Raw genomic sequence first — 13970 nt, 5'->3', positions numbered from 1 at the left:
CTTCAAGGTCTTAGTTTTGGGGTGACTTTTATTTTGTGAGATTTGACCTTCTTCGCAGAACGGACATTGTAATTTTTAACCAGGAAACAGAGGAATAAACTGGCCAGAATGCTTTTGCTTGACTCTGACTTTCAAATAAGCACAAAGAAGAATAATGATAAGGAGTGCTTATGTTGTGCATGTTATTGTATTTACTTGTGCTTCTGGAACATACCTAGAGCTATAGGCATATAAGCCTCCAACCCTGAACAACCAAAATTCCTGCCCTAAAAAGGGAAAAATTAGGAAGATTTAAAATGCCACCAGAGTGTAAAATGATGTATTTTTTTTACTGAACTTTATTTTCATGTTTCTAAAAAGTCAGGCTTTGAGATGCCATGGATTTCTCCTTGAGACAAATTCAGATGTGACTTAGAAGTAAGTCAGGAGTAAATGAGGCTCTTACATTTTCTCTCCAAAACAATGTAATGAAAGGGGAAGAAGCTGTACAACTATAATCATTCATGTAGCAACAATAGATCTGACTGCAGCAGGCAAAACAGGTTCTTTAAACCGTGCGTTGCTGGGAACAATGGGAGCTGAAAAATGCAAAGAAAGAAGATCATTTTTCCATGTAGTTCTTCTGTTCCCATTGTCTTTCTTCTAGTGACTGTGCCTCATCAGCCTAAATTGTTGGTTTCAGTATGTTTTCCCAGTGTCATGTAGGGTATTAACTGTTGCTCCTAGTGAAACTGAAATGAGATGACAAGAAGAACATTAAAGTGATCATTTCATTTTGTCCCCAAAGATGAAAAGTAAACACAGCATGCTCGTGCATGTAGAGATCCTGTAGAGATTCTGTAGTGCTGGAAGTTATCTGAAGAATCTCTGTAGGTGGGGAGCAGGGAAGTATTGCTGTTCTAAGAAAGAATTTTGGCTCACTGTCTATAAATCAGTGCAGTTCCAGCCAGTGAAAAAAACCCAGCTTCATAATAGAATAGAGGGACAGTAGAGTTGTGGACACTTAGATACACCCAAAGCGCTTCTTTGGTCAAATAGAACACACAAAAATCATCTCAGCTGCATAGGATTTCAAGATGTTAATCTGAAGACGATTACAGAAAATGGCTCTTTGTCAGGCTTCCTTGACAGAGACCCAGAGAAAGCAAACACATAAACCAAATGTTCCTGTCATGCCTGTGGGTTTATAAGGAAACTTTTCTTTGGTGATTTTGCATTGTTAAGGGGGCAATTTATACCTGTATCTATCTGACAGCAGATGCTATCATACCTTAATCTGACACTAAAACCAGCCTTATTTTTCTCTTTCTGATGAAACATAACAAAGTATGTGTTTGTTGTGTGCAGGTCTCTCTTTGTTAAAATAAGTTATTTTCACGTTGCAGGTCTTCCAACTATTGGCTCAACCGCATCCAGTCGTTTCTCTACTGCAACGAGAACGGGCTCCTGGGAAGCTTTTCTGAAGAGACTCACACGTGCACCTGCCCCAATGACCAGGTGGCCTGCCAGGGGTTCCTGCCCTGCACGGTCGGGGACGGCCCCGCGTGCCTGAGCTGTGCCCCCGACAACCGCACGCGCTGCGGGAGCTGCAACGCCGGCTACATGCTGAGCCAGGGGCTCTGCAAGCCCGAGGTGGCCGACTCCACCGAGCACTACATCGGCTTCGAGACGGACCTGCAGGACCTGGAAATGAAGTACTTGTTGCAGAAGACGGACCGGAGGATCGAGGTCCACGCCATTTTCATCAGCAACGACATGCGCCTCAACAGCTGGTTCGACCCCTCGTGGCGCAAGCGGATGCTCCTGACTCTTAAGAGCAACAAGTACAAGTCCAGCCTGGTCCATATGATACTGGGCCTCTCTCTTCAAATTTGCCTGACTAAGAACAGCACCTTAGAGCCCGTCCTTGCTGTTTATATCAACCCTTTTGGGGGCAGCCACTCTGAGAGCTGGTTTATGCCTGTGAATGAAAATAATTTCCCAGACTGGGAGCGGACTAAACTGGACTTACCCCTTCAGTGTTATAACTGGACGCTGACTCTGGGCAACAAGTGGAAGACATTTTTTGAAACCGTGCACATCTATTTGAGGAGTCGAATAAAGTCAAATGGTCCAAATGGCAACGAGAGCATCTACTATGAACCCCTGGAATTTATTGATCCCTCAAGAAATCTGGGCTACATGAAAATCAACAACATCCAAGTGTTTGGCTACAGCATGCACTTCGACCCAGAAGCGATTCGAGACTTGATTTTGCAGCTGGACTACCCCTACACTCAGGGCTCACAGGACTCAGCACTTTTGCAGCTGTTAGAGATTCGGGATCGTGTAAATAAACTTTCTCCACCCGGCCAACGTCGTCTGGACCTCTTCTCTTGCTTGCTCCGTCATAGACTCAAGCTGTCTACCAGTGAAGTGGTGAGGATCCAATCTGCTTTGCAGGCCTTTAATGCCAAATTGCCAAACACAGTGGATTATGACACAACCAAATTATGTAGTTAACCATAAATGTGAAGCACAACACAAAACCTTGAAGGAGTTTTTACAGTGCTTTTGTGGAACAGTTTATGTTTGGAAGAGTAAATTTAAATTGTCTTTTCAATATCTGTCTTATATCAGTCAATACTGTTGGATGGCAATTTACACACATGAACTTGCTGAAAATGAATATATTATACCTGCAGTTTTGGTTTATGAATGAAATAAATACTGACACCAGTCTAGAAGACATTCTACTTTTTACAATAAATTTCATTTGTAATTTTATATGTTCCGTGGCAATGCTTTTGTGCATTACATCCTCTAGAGGGAACATAGAAGGAGACCAATAAAATTTTGTAGCTGAACAGTTATTACAAAGAAACGCTGTGGGATTCTCTTTTCTTACACAAAAGTAGTAACTTTGATACACTTTTGTGTGTGTTGAACTCAGGAGGGGTAGGTAAAGAGAAGAGATTGACTCCAGATTTTGGGAGAAACTGTCAAAAAGTCAAAGCCATAGGATTTTTTATTTTTAGGATGTGGATCTAAGTGTTCATGCTGGCCTGAAGTGACAACTGTAGCGATGCTTTACATGCTCCACCTGAGGCTTGTCCTTCCCAAGGTGCTTGATGTGACACCCAGGCATCAGAGTGATCCCATGGAGTGTTTTAGGATGGGCAGGAGGTTGGAACTGTGGGATGCACAGCGGTGGAAGGCTGCATTAGCTCTACAGGAGACAGGTGAGAGGCTGTCTTTGCAAATGATATTACCCCTGTCACAAAAGCAACAATCTTTTCCAGCCAAAATGCTTTTCAGAAGTCTCCCCCTGATCCTTTGCTTTGCATATTTACCAAGAGAATCGAGCATGAGCACACATTGCCTCCTCCCAAATACATGCACTATAATATTCAGAATTCTCTGTTCTGAACTGCTCACCTAAGTGCAACCATGCTGCTTAGATTCAAATTAATGTTAAAAATTTCCCTGCCAATGCTGCTGTTTAGTAGGTGGGTACTTTTTCCCATTATTTTCAGTGCAAGGTTTTTCAGTTTTTAAAACATATCCCCTTTTACAGATACAGGACAGCCATTGAAATCCAGTTTATAAAGCTGACAGTGCAAATTATTAATGAAACAAGATCAGTTACCGAAACTAATTAAATGTGAATGGCTGTGGATCAGAATTAGGTTCTTTGCTACTTGACACATCCCAGCAGAAAAAAAGCACATCTGAGACAGCAGGAGCTTTTGCTGCCTCTTGCACGAGAGCAGAACAAATGGCTGGGCTGCCAGAAGTCCTTGTTAGTAAATACAGGGTAAAATGAAGGAAATTGATACAAAGTGGTTCGGTAGCACCTCCTTACATCCAGTCTGAATCTGGATCACAGATTTAAAAGTCAGTTTATGTTTTTTAAATGGGTAAGAATTACATAAAACACCATCATTTTATGGGCAAGCACAGAAAGCAAAAAACATTCGTGCACAATTTTAGTTCAGCCAGACTTCAATTCACTTCAGTGAAATTCACTTCATTCATTTCGATTTGTTATATTACAATGCCTTTTGATTTTAGCCTAATCTGAGCTTAAGGTGCACTCCTCGCTTCCAGCAAGACCCCAGCAGCACAGGGGAGGCCACGCCTTATCAGTGAATGTAGACAAGGTGAAATGCAAGGGCAGAAACTCTTTAGAAAGCTAGGGGAAGTATTTTCCTTAGTGATTCCTGTCTCTCCTGACTTCAATAAATATTTATCTGCTTTACTATTTCACTGCCACCCATTTGGATAATTCCTCAGACCTTCTGTATACTAAGAAGTCACTCAGAACTAAAATTAGCGTGGGTTTTTTTTTTTTTTCTGGAGGAATTAACCTCTAGATGGATTCCTGTTTGTTTTCCTCTGACAGCTTTCTTCTGCTGATAAATAATGTATCTCAGCCCCTCTTCTACATGTCCAGATTTTGGCTTGCTCTTGCATTAATAAGATCTTCCCAGTTAAAATTGTCAGTGTTCCTGTTTTCATCTTCAAGTCTTTCTTTTGCTCTTTTTTTATGTCTTTGGCAACTATAACAACTTGCAAAATTAGATAGTTGGATTTTGCTGCTCAGTACCTTGTGTAGTCTGTTCAAACAAATGAAAGACTCTGATGTTATAAAATGAACAAAAAGCAAAAATAAAATTCCTCTCCTGCTTATAGAAAGTAAAAGTTACGATGGAAGTGTGGGCCATGATGAAGCATTTGCTTCCCTTCACTAAGGAAAAACGCCAATTGCCACAGTAAATGATCTGAGGCACCTCCCCCCACACCTTTCACCCTCCTGCTTAAAATTTTCCCCTATGACTGTTTTTGCTTTTTTGGCTGAGTTGGGTTTGGGTTTTTTTTCTGCATATCTTTCTCTGCCAAGATTTAAAGTTCTTCACTGTGCACAAATACGTCCCTAATAGAAGGTCCAGATCAGAAGAAGCCCCAAAAGTGAGACATCATTAAATTATTACACAGCATGTTCATTGTGTTGGACTGGACTAGTGGAAGCCACTAGCTTTGTGCCAGATTTCCTAGGTCACTAGTCACGGACTAGTTTTGGATTTTGGAACCTGTAGGCTCATGGAGTAGGGAGAGTTTCTATTTTACCAGAACTGGATTCTAGAAAGATAAATATGATAGGAGAAACCCTGCAAGTATATAGTGAGAAAAAAAAAGGCACAGGTTTATCTGGTTCTCAAAGAGGAGACCATGGTATTTCCCTTTTGGCATCTTTTCCAATTGGAATCTTTATGTGTTCTCAAAAAAGAACTTTTTTTAAAAAAAAAGGCAAGTCTGGGTAAGTCAAATCAGGAAATGACTTGATCCATAAGAAAGTTTTGTAATAAGATATGAACCCAATGGTGGAGGAGGAAGAACTGTGGCTACATCCACGTGTGCTCATTTCCATCTGGGCACTGCAGATAATATTTGGAGTGATCAGATCCTGGTGCTTCCTGCTGGCATTCACCAATGCTGTTATTACCTGCCATCACAAACTGAAAAAAAAGCCAAACCAAGGAAATTACGGTAATGGAGAATCACAGAATCATGGAAATGCAGACTGGTTTGGGCTGGGAGGGACCTTACAGCTCACCCCATTCCACCCCCTGCCATGGGCAGGGACACCTTCCACTGTCCCAGGCTGCTCCAAGCCCCATCCAACCTGGCCTTGGACACTGCCAGGGATCCAGGGGCAGCCACAGCTGCTCTGGACACCCTGTGCCAGGGCCTGCCCACCCTCACAGGGAAGGATTTCTTCCCAATATCCAATCTAAACCTACACTTCTTCTGTTTAAAGGCACTCGCCCTTGTCCTGTCACTGCCTGTGTGCCTGTACCCATGGAATGGCATGATGACAACCCAGGACAATATTCAGAACAAATTCTAGTGACTACAGGGATGATATCCAGATAGTTATTAATTAGAGAACAGTCATCATCTTGCTTAAGTGAAGGCTTCTCTGGCACAAAACCCTTCTAACACTCTTTTCCAAGCAAATCCAGTTCAGATCATGTCTGTAGTGTGGGAGCCAAGTTAATATCTAGAAATTCTATCGTGGGAAGAGACTGCAGTAAGGATGGGGTACCTGATCACTACCTGGGAACCAGAATTAGGTTTCCCAGACTGATCTAAGTCTCTGGGTGACAATTCAGAATGCAGAGGCTGAATTGAATCATATTAAAAGCACAGTGAACATGAATGAACTTTCATTTCTCTCATTGCTTGCTGAAAAAAATATAGGCAGGAAGAAAATGTGTCCATATTCTAGTGGCTGGAGGTGGAGAGAGGTGTAGCCACGTTTCAGGGTCTTCCTTCCCAAAATTTGAGGGAGAGCCTTTGTTTGCAAAGGTATGCATATGCTGACTGCATTTCTTGGGAAAGTGCTTATTCGGCAGGTACCTCAAGTCAGCAAAGAGGCAAAAGCCAAAAAAAGTCAGTTTTCCCAGGCTGAGTAAGCAGCTTGTGCAGGAAGGAGGACAGAGAAGGCAGGAGGGGGCTGAAACTGTCGGAAGGTCTTTCCTCTGAAAACGCAGCACGTATTTCAGGGACAAAACAAAATGTCACAGGGAGGAAAAGTGATCCACGCCCTCCTCACTGCTGTGCTGGCAGCAGGCAGGCAAATGGGATATGGTGAAGGATCAGTGTTTTACAGTCCAGCAGCCAGTGTTTCTTTGGCAGGGAGAGGACAGAATCTGAGCTACTGTGCCAGCACAGGCACCCCTGTGAGTGGGATCACCCTCTGGATGGTGCAGCCAGGGCTCCTGCCAGGCTGGGTGGAGTGCCAGGGAAAGGGGGGAAGCCAGGGAAAAGTAGAGAGAGGAAAGGAACCAAGATCTCATTTGAGTAGGCTTTTAAACAAGCTAGAGAGCCTGTATGCCCCATTACAGATAAAAGCAGAGGCCAAGATCTGCCGGGGTGTGGGTGAGGTTTGGGAACAAGGAATGCCATGGCTCCTTTTTAATGAGAGTCAGTGCTGGGAGATGTCGCCACCAGAGCAAGTGCGGTGTTACTGCTGAAGTGCAGGATTCACTGGGACCCAGCAGGGCAGTTTATGGGGCTGCATGACTGACTTTGGGGTCTACTCACTCAGCTTCATTCTCTAAGCATGAAATCTACTCCAGAAGCCGCACATACCTAACACTTTCTGCATGCACAGACCACAGGTGGAGCCACCTGCAGCCCTGGGTCACAGTGGATAAAATGTCAGCTTATCCACATGGCAGAGGAGTGCATGGATTTCTGACATTTTAGGTTCACCAATTTGGCAGCGTGGCCACACCAGAGATGACACTGCTTTGGGAGCAAGTGCACGTGGGAGAACAGGGTCATAAATTCTTTCTTTCCCTCCCAAGCCAACAACAGCAAGGTGTGAATTGTGGCTAAAGAAACAGTTTTACCTCCCAGAAATGGTGAAACTTTTCCTTCCCTGCAGGGTTACTCCTTGGATGGTAATGTGCATCTAAAAGCATCAGCATATCTTGTCAACACACTTATATGTTCCCCTATTTTAGGGCACATTTAGTGCAACGTGCAGATATGAAGGGGAAATACAAGAAATGCCAATGTTGGTGACAATAGGTGCTGCAGGATTGCCCACTCTCTGGGCACACCTGCACGAGGCATTGTTTGTGTGCCTATGATCTGCTCTCAGCACACAGCAGACAGAAAAGAGCTTAAAACCACCTGGGAGGCAGAGATAGCTTTGCTCTGAAAACAATGCTCCCCTAAGAAGGACTAATCCAGAGCGTGACCACCTTTGAACACATTCCAAGAGCTTTCTCTTTTTGGAAAAGGGCTTTTTGCCAATTCTCAGCTGACAGGGAAGACAGAAGAGGAGGAGTAACACAAAGCGAGGTATGTACACATCAAACCGCGATTCTTCGGCGGGGAGAGAGGGGAGAACAAAGCGTCTTTGAAGCGCTTTGGGATCCCATCACAGCTGTGTAATTTGCTCCAAGAACATTTAGGTACCACAGGGATAACAGAAGACCAAAAAAATGCAAAGATCAGGTACAATCGCTGAGCATGAGCGTGACAGAAGAAAACCCACCATAACTAGTTTTGAACACACAAATTTTTGTCTTACATCTTCCACTCGCTCTCAGCAACTTTAAGGATTAAACAGGAACAAGAGAATGGCAAGAGATAATTCATGGTGTAAACACGTGGAGCTTCTTTCATGTGCCCTTTCCATTGGGGCCCCTCATGTCCCCCTCAGTTATTCCCTTTACCTGGTGTGTGTTGGGCCATAACTCCTTTGCTACAAAATGAAGGCATCACAACGTGGGAGAACTTTATGGTTGTGTAAGATGTCCAAATAGTTTTAAATAGCCATATGTCCTGCTTATCATTATAAATTTTCCAAGTAAGTCCTTCCTCAGCATCAACAAAACCAAACCAAACCAAACAAACCCCAAACAACCAAACATAAAAAGATCCCCCCCCCCCCCCTACAATATAGACAATTTCTACAGGATTAGACAGTAATTCTACCATGTATCAGCTCTCTGGATTTTTAATTTTTTTTTTAACTGGTTTTGTACCACTGTCTTTCTATTAATTTAATTCCTCTCTTGCTGTCCAGTGCTTAATGCTTCCCTCCCAGAATCTGAAGGGACTGGTCTGACAGCTTGAGATGTGAAAGTTCTGGTTTAACAGCAGGACATCAGAGAGCATCACAGCTACCTTTTTAATATTTAGATGTGTACAGTTAAGGTGAAGACTGTGCTGCTAAGCATTTTAAAATGCTGACTTGTCAGCACAAAGTAGAAAATGGAAATTCTTAGCTATGGATTTTATCCAGGCTCCAAACATTAAAGCCTCTGGTCAATCAGAATTTAGTTAAAAACATGTAGAAGTACCAAGCATTTATTTTCATACATTATTTCTCAGCTTTAACAGACTCAGAGAGCAAAATGAACACATGAACTGACTGAGATTGAAAACATTGGTGCTATTTCTAATAAGCCTTTGGTAGAATGGAATATATTGATGACAATTTTTTTTTCCTTCATTGGAAAGGCACTATTCTGTCATATTATCTTAGAATAAATTGGAGTAACTACATTCCTTCACTTCAACCCAGATATATCTGAATTTTTTGGTGTGAATATTTACTAAAGTAGCTGGATTCTACACACACACATACACACACATAGTCATTGAACTGCCCAGTTTTTTCTTTAAGAGACAACTTTTAATGTCTTTGATAGAGTTGAGAAAAGCTATTCTATAAAGAACTTTGGCACACTGAGCAGTAATCCCCCTGGCAAGTGCAGATATTTGACTTTCAGGTTAATAGATGTCATTTCCACCTAAGCACTGGGGGAACAGGCAATTCTTGAGCAGGTGAAGCTGCTTTGTAAGCAAGTCCTTTGTCACACTGCTACAGGTAACACACGTTTCAGGTGGCTGAAGCCATCCCTGCTCACATGGAGGCATCCAGCTGGTAAAACTTATGGCATCTGTAATGAAGGCTTTAAGACAGAAAAAAGCCTTTCTATTTGCAATAAAGCTCTGAAGGGCAATTTGGACATCTCAGTAGCCTGCACCTGTCCATCAGCAGTCCAAAGGTCCAAGGTTCCCAGCCTAGGTTAGATGTGTAATGTAGGGCAATGTGAATAATCAGCCCAAAACTGCTAAGGCCATTATTGACAATTTCATTGAGCCTAGGGCTGTTTTCTAGGAAAAAAATCTGCACTGCAAGTGAGAGACAAAGAGCAAAAAAAGAACAAAAAATGAAAGAAAAAAAAAGAAAAAAGGAAGAAGAAGAAAAAAAAAGTTCAGAAGTGATTAAGGCCCACATTTAGCCACAGCAAGGAATCATGGAATCCCAAAACGGTTTGGAATCCCAGAATGGTTTGAGTTGGAAGGACCTTAAAGTCCATCCAGTCCCACCCCTGCCATGGGCAGGGACACCTTCCACTAGCCCAGGTAGCTCCAAGCTCCATCCAACCTGGCCTTGGACACTTCCAGGGATCCAGGGGCAGCCACAGCTTCTCTGGGCACCCTGTGCCAGGGCCTCCCCACCCTCCCAGGGAACAATTTCTTCCTAATATGTCATCTAAACCTAACGTCTGTCAGTTTGAAGCTGTTCCCCCTTGTCCTGTCACTCCAGTTCCTGATGAATTGTCCCTCTCCAACTTCCCTGTAGCCTCTCCAGACCCTGGAAGTTGCTGTGAGGTCTCCACACAAGCTTCCATTCTCCAGGCTGAACACTCCCAGCTCTCTCATCCCAGTTCCATAAGGAACTCCATGGCCTCCTCTGGACTTGCTCTGAAATTCAGCAAGGTGTGATGCAGCTGTGCCTGGAGACCGCAGCACAGTCACACCTCAAGGAAACATTTTTAACACATTAGGAGAAAATGTAAAACCTCCTTATGAAATATGATGTTTGGATTTATAACTGAGTTCCCCCTGGTAAGTTCTGGGAAATTTCCCTAAATCAAATTAAACACAGGGAGCTCAGCTGGCCTCATAAATCACCTGTCTGAACCAGGCATGCTTCAAGTGATGCACGTCCAAGTCAGGAAGCGTGACAATAAATTTGATGACATGAAATGAGCCTGTTAGGCCTGGATAAAACTGTCAACAGGCACTTTTTGTACCTTTCCTAGACAACTACAAATGAGGCTTGTTTTTGTAAAATGCTGGATGAAATGTCCACATGTGCAGCTACAGCCCCATTGGATCTTATTCACGGCAATGAAAAGTTTTCTGCTCAGAGAATTTTGGAGGTTGCTCCAACATTTGAACCTGAAAATGTTCAAATGAATATCAGGTCTTGGATATCTCCTTCTCCAATGTCTGTGCTAGCAGGCAGGAGGGAACTAAACAGGAGTGCAGTGTGATTAACACAAAGATGGGGAAGGGTTTGGAGCATCTCTCTGGTGAGGAGAGACTGTGGGAGATGAAAAAACCAGCCCATGGCAATTATTAGTTGCTTCAGTTATCATTCAAAATCTTGTTAGAGACAACAATAAAACACACATTAAAGCAAAGAATTAGTTATCAGCATGTTGGAAATCTTACCAGAGTAATCAGAGAATTAATATTAGTTCAGAACAAATTGTTGGAATAAAAATAAAGAGTAGAATACTATTACACAAATAATAATAATAATAATAATAATAATAGTAATAGCAACAATAATGATAATAGTTAAACTCATTTATGAGATGAATAGCTAACTCATCTAATAGCTAAACTAGTGGCTTCAGGCAATAGTTTGTGGTGGGAGGAACATCAAGTTGTCAGTATCCTATTTGCTTTGCTGGAGAAATAGGATGTGACACATTCCCCACCAGCCCCCAGGGACAGGCTTGGTATTTTCACTTGTTGTCCAACAATTTTGTCCACTTTTCTCTTCTTTCATCGGTGTGAAGGTTCCTGCCATAAGTGAATTCACTGCACGTGGTGCATTTTGCATAAGTTAAATATTGGGGATTTGTTCTCTTTGTTACCTCTAAATTGATTTTGTCCAGCTCCAGCTGGAGTACACAGCACAATATAAACACCTATGTCTGGCTGACATGCTAATAAAAGAAATAAATGATATACTGCAGCAGGACTTTCAACGCTCCCCTGGTCTACCCTATTAACCCCAGAGGACACATTAAAAGCCCAGCACAGTTTCAGGTTTTTCAGTGGGACTCTGATGGCCAAGTTTCCATTTAGAAGGATGTTGGCTTGCCTTTGTTTTCATTTCCAGAGTGCTTCATTAAGCTCACAAATGTTTAATTAAGTTTTATTAAATGCATTAAGCTGAGAGTAAGGAGCTGCACTTTGCACACTGGGTGAAATGGACTCGGTGGAAAAAGCCCATTATCAAGAGTGATCAAGATTGATCTGTGAAGGCTTAGGCCAATTTGTAGCTAGAGGGAGGCTGCTTTTTACTTGCTGCTTATTTAAGGGAATTAACCATACAAGTAAAAATAAATCACTGTTTTGATTAGCCACTTTTTCTCTTTCTTTCTTTTACTATTTTTTGATTTCCTTGTAGCAAATGTCTGTTCTACCTGTTAGAGACAGGCTGGACTGACTCCTTTAGGAAGCACTGATGTTTTGCCAGCTCAGGGATTTTACTGTAAGGCTGATGAGACCAGACTTGTTTTAAAGTCCAGGTCTTGGAAAGCTGTCATTGAGTGAGTCTTCATTACGTGCACACAAAAACCTCCATATCCTCAAGGCTAGAAATAATTGGTGATATAATGGGAATATTGTGGGGAATAGCCTTCCAGGTGGCATGTCCCATACCGGGCTTGAGCTAAAAGAAAAATCCAAAGATTTTTAAGCAGCCAAAGCCTTCTGATATATAAAAGTTTCTGAGAAATAAACCCTCAAATTTACGTGGCTGACAAAAACCGTCTCACTGTCTTTGCCCTGGTTACAACTGACATCTGTGGGTGAACCTCCCTGACTGGAAAAATTAAAAACAATACACTAAATTAAACAAATGCTAAATCACAAGGCAGTCTCATGCTTTTTAAGCCAGATTCCAAGGATCAGATCCTTGTTGTTTTTCTCATCATTCTTAGTATGTGTAATTTATGCTAATATATAGCCCTGATTACTGATGTTTTGTTTTTTTTTTACTTGGAAGCTTACAACTAATCAAAGAACTGTTGCTATCCTTGGCTGAACTTTAATTTTTGTACTCACAGAGTTGTATGTGCCACAACATCTTGGCTCCTTGAGAAGATACTTGTTTTGGAAAAGAATAAACTCAGCGTATCCACCATTTTTGTCTTTGTTCCTATGTGCTTTGTGCTAATTGGAACAGAACCTTAAATTGAATTAATTATTGTATCAGTTGGGCACCAGATCTACACCAAACAGAAGAACTATTTAATTTGTTAGTGAAACTCTACCATACCCCTGCTTTGAAAAGAAACAAAGAGTGGGGAAGGAATTGGGAAAAGCAGCCCTGCAATATCCAAGGGAGAGAAGGAGGGGAGAGGGTGCTCCAGATTGCCCTGCAGAGTTTGGGGAGACCGTGGTGGGGCAGACACCCACAGTGCAGACACTGAAAGCCTCAAGGTGGGTCAGGGAGGGTCAGGCTGGATATGAGGGAAAGGTTCTTCCCCCAGAGGGTGCTGGGGCACTGCCCAGGCTCCCCAGGGAATGGGCACAGCCCCGAGGCTGCCAGAGCTCCAGGAGCGTTTGGACACCGCTCCCAGGGATGCACAGGATGGGATTGTTGGGGTGCCTGTGCAGGGCCAGGGGTTGGACTGGATGATCCTTGGGGGTCCCTCCCAGCTCAGGATATTCTGTGATTCTGAGAAAACCATGATTAATCAGTAGGTCACTTTGCCAGAAGGCTTAACTCTAGTCATAGAATCCGAGAATCATGGAATCATTTAGGTTCGAAATCCCCATTCCTTAGATCCTAGTGTCAAACAAGCCTGTGGACAGCACTGACACGGCTCAGTGGGACAGCTTTTCCAGGGGGAGAGAAAGGAAGGGTGAACCATGTGAAGTAACTCTTTGGCCTGTTCAGAACCTCCTCACAAGACCTGCTCTTCACGGTCCAGACTGAAAAAAACTCACAGAACCTCAGGGCAGAACTTGCAGGAGCACTTGGCATTTTGTTGAACTGTGTGGTGAAGCAGTTGTTTACATGGTTTTTAGCCATTCTGGGTAAGAAGTTGTACTGGGAGTAGGGGTAGCTTGGCAAAAGATAAATCAGAATTTGGGCAGAGCTCAGCTCTTATCTCCTCCCCTGACCTCGGAGAGACTAAGTTTAACCACTTATGTGACACATACGTTTAGGTATCAAGACTGCAGAGCCCATTTGTCATGTAAAACATATCTCTTTTTGGCTTCTAGACATTAAAACCTGCAGTTGATCAACACTACAGTCAGGAGTACAGACTTTGGAGTCTTTTGCATTGTGCTTCAGGACTTACAAACATTTCTGCAGCATGACATTGTTTGAAAACACAAAAAGCAGTTTACACAGTGCACCT

The 13970-nt window shown here is 42.8% G+C and overlaps 1 protein-coding gene across 4 annotated transcripts in view; it reads left to right on the top strand.

Moving 5' to 3' along the window:
* Nucleotides 1-2863, top strand: part of LOC121667340 (BMP/retinoic acid-inducible neural-specific protein 3) — a 208451-nt gene extending 205588 nt beyond the window's left edge. For all 4 annotated transcript variants that reach the window (XM_042033888.1, XM_042033890.1, XM_042033892.1 and 1 more), the window contains one exon: nt 1386-2863. In XM_042033888.1, the coding sequence (XP_041889822.1) occupies nt 1386-2502 (1117 nt within the window). In that variant the 3' untranslated portion in view covers nt 2503-2863. The remainder of the gene's footprint in view (nt 1-1385) is intronic.
* Nucleotides 2864-13970: the final 11107 nt, after the last annotated feature.

Source organism: Corvus kubaryi, unplaced genomic scaffold (assembly GCF_017639235.1).
Source record: "Corvus kubaryi isolate FWS band 111438036 unplaced genomic scaffold, C.kubaryi_AGA036_p1.0 37361, whole genome shotgun sequence".
Lineage (NCBI taxonomy): Eukaryota > Metazoa > Chordata > Aves > Passeriformes > Corvidae > Corvus > Corvus kubaryi.
The sequence above is the reverse complement of the archived record's forward strand: the minus strand, read 5'-3'. Positions and strand labels throughout refer to the sequence as shown.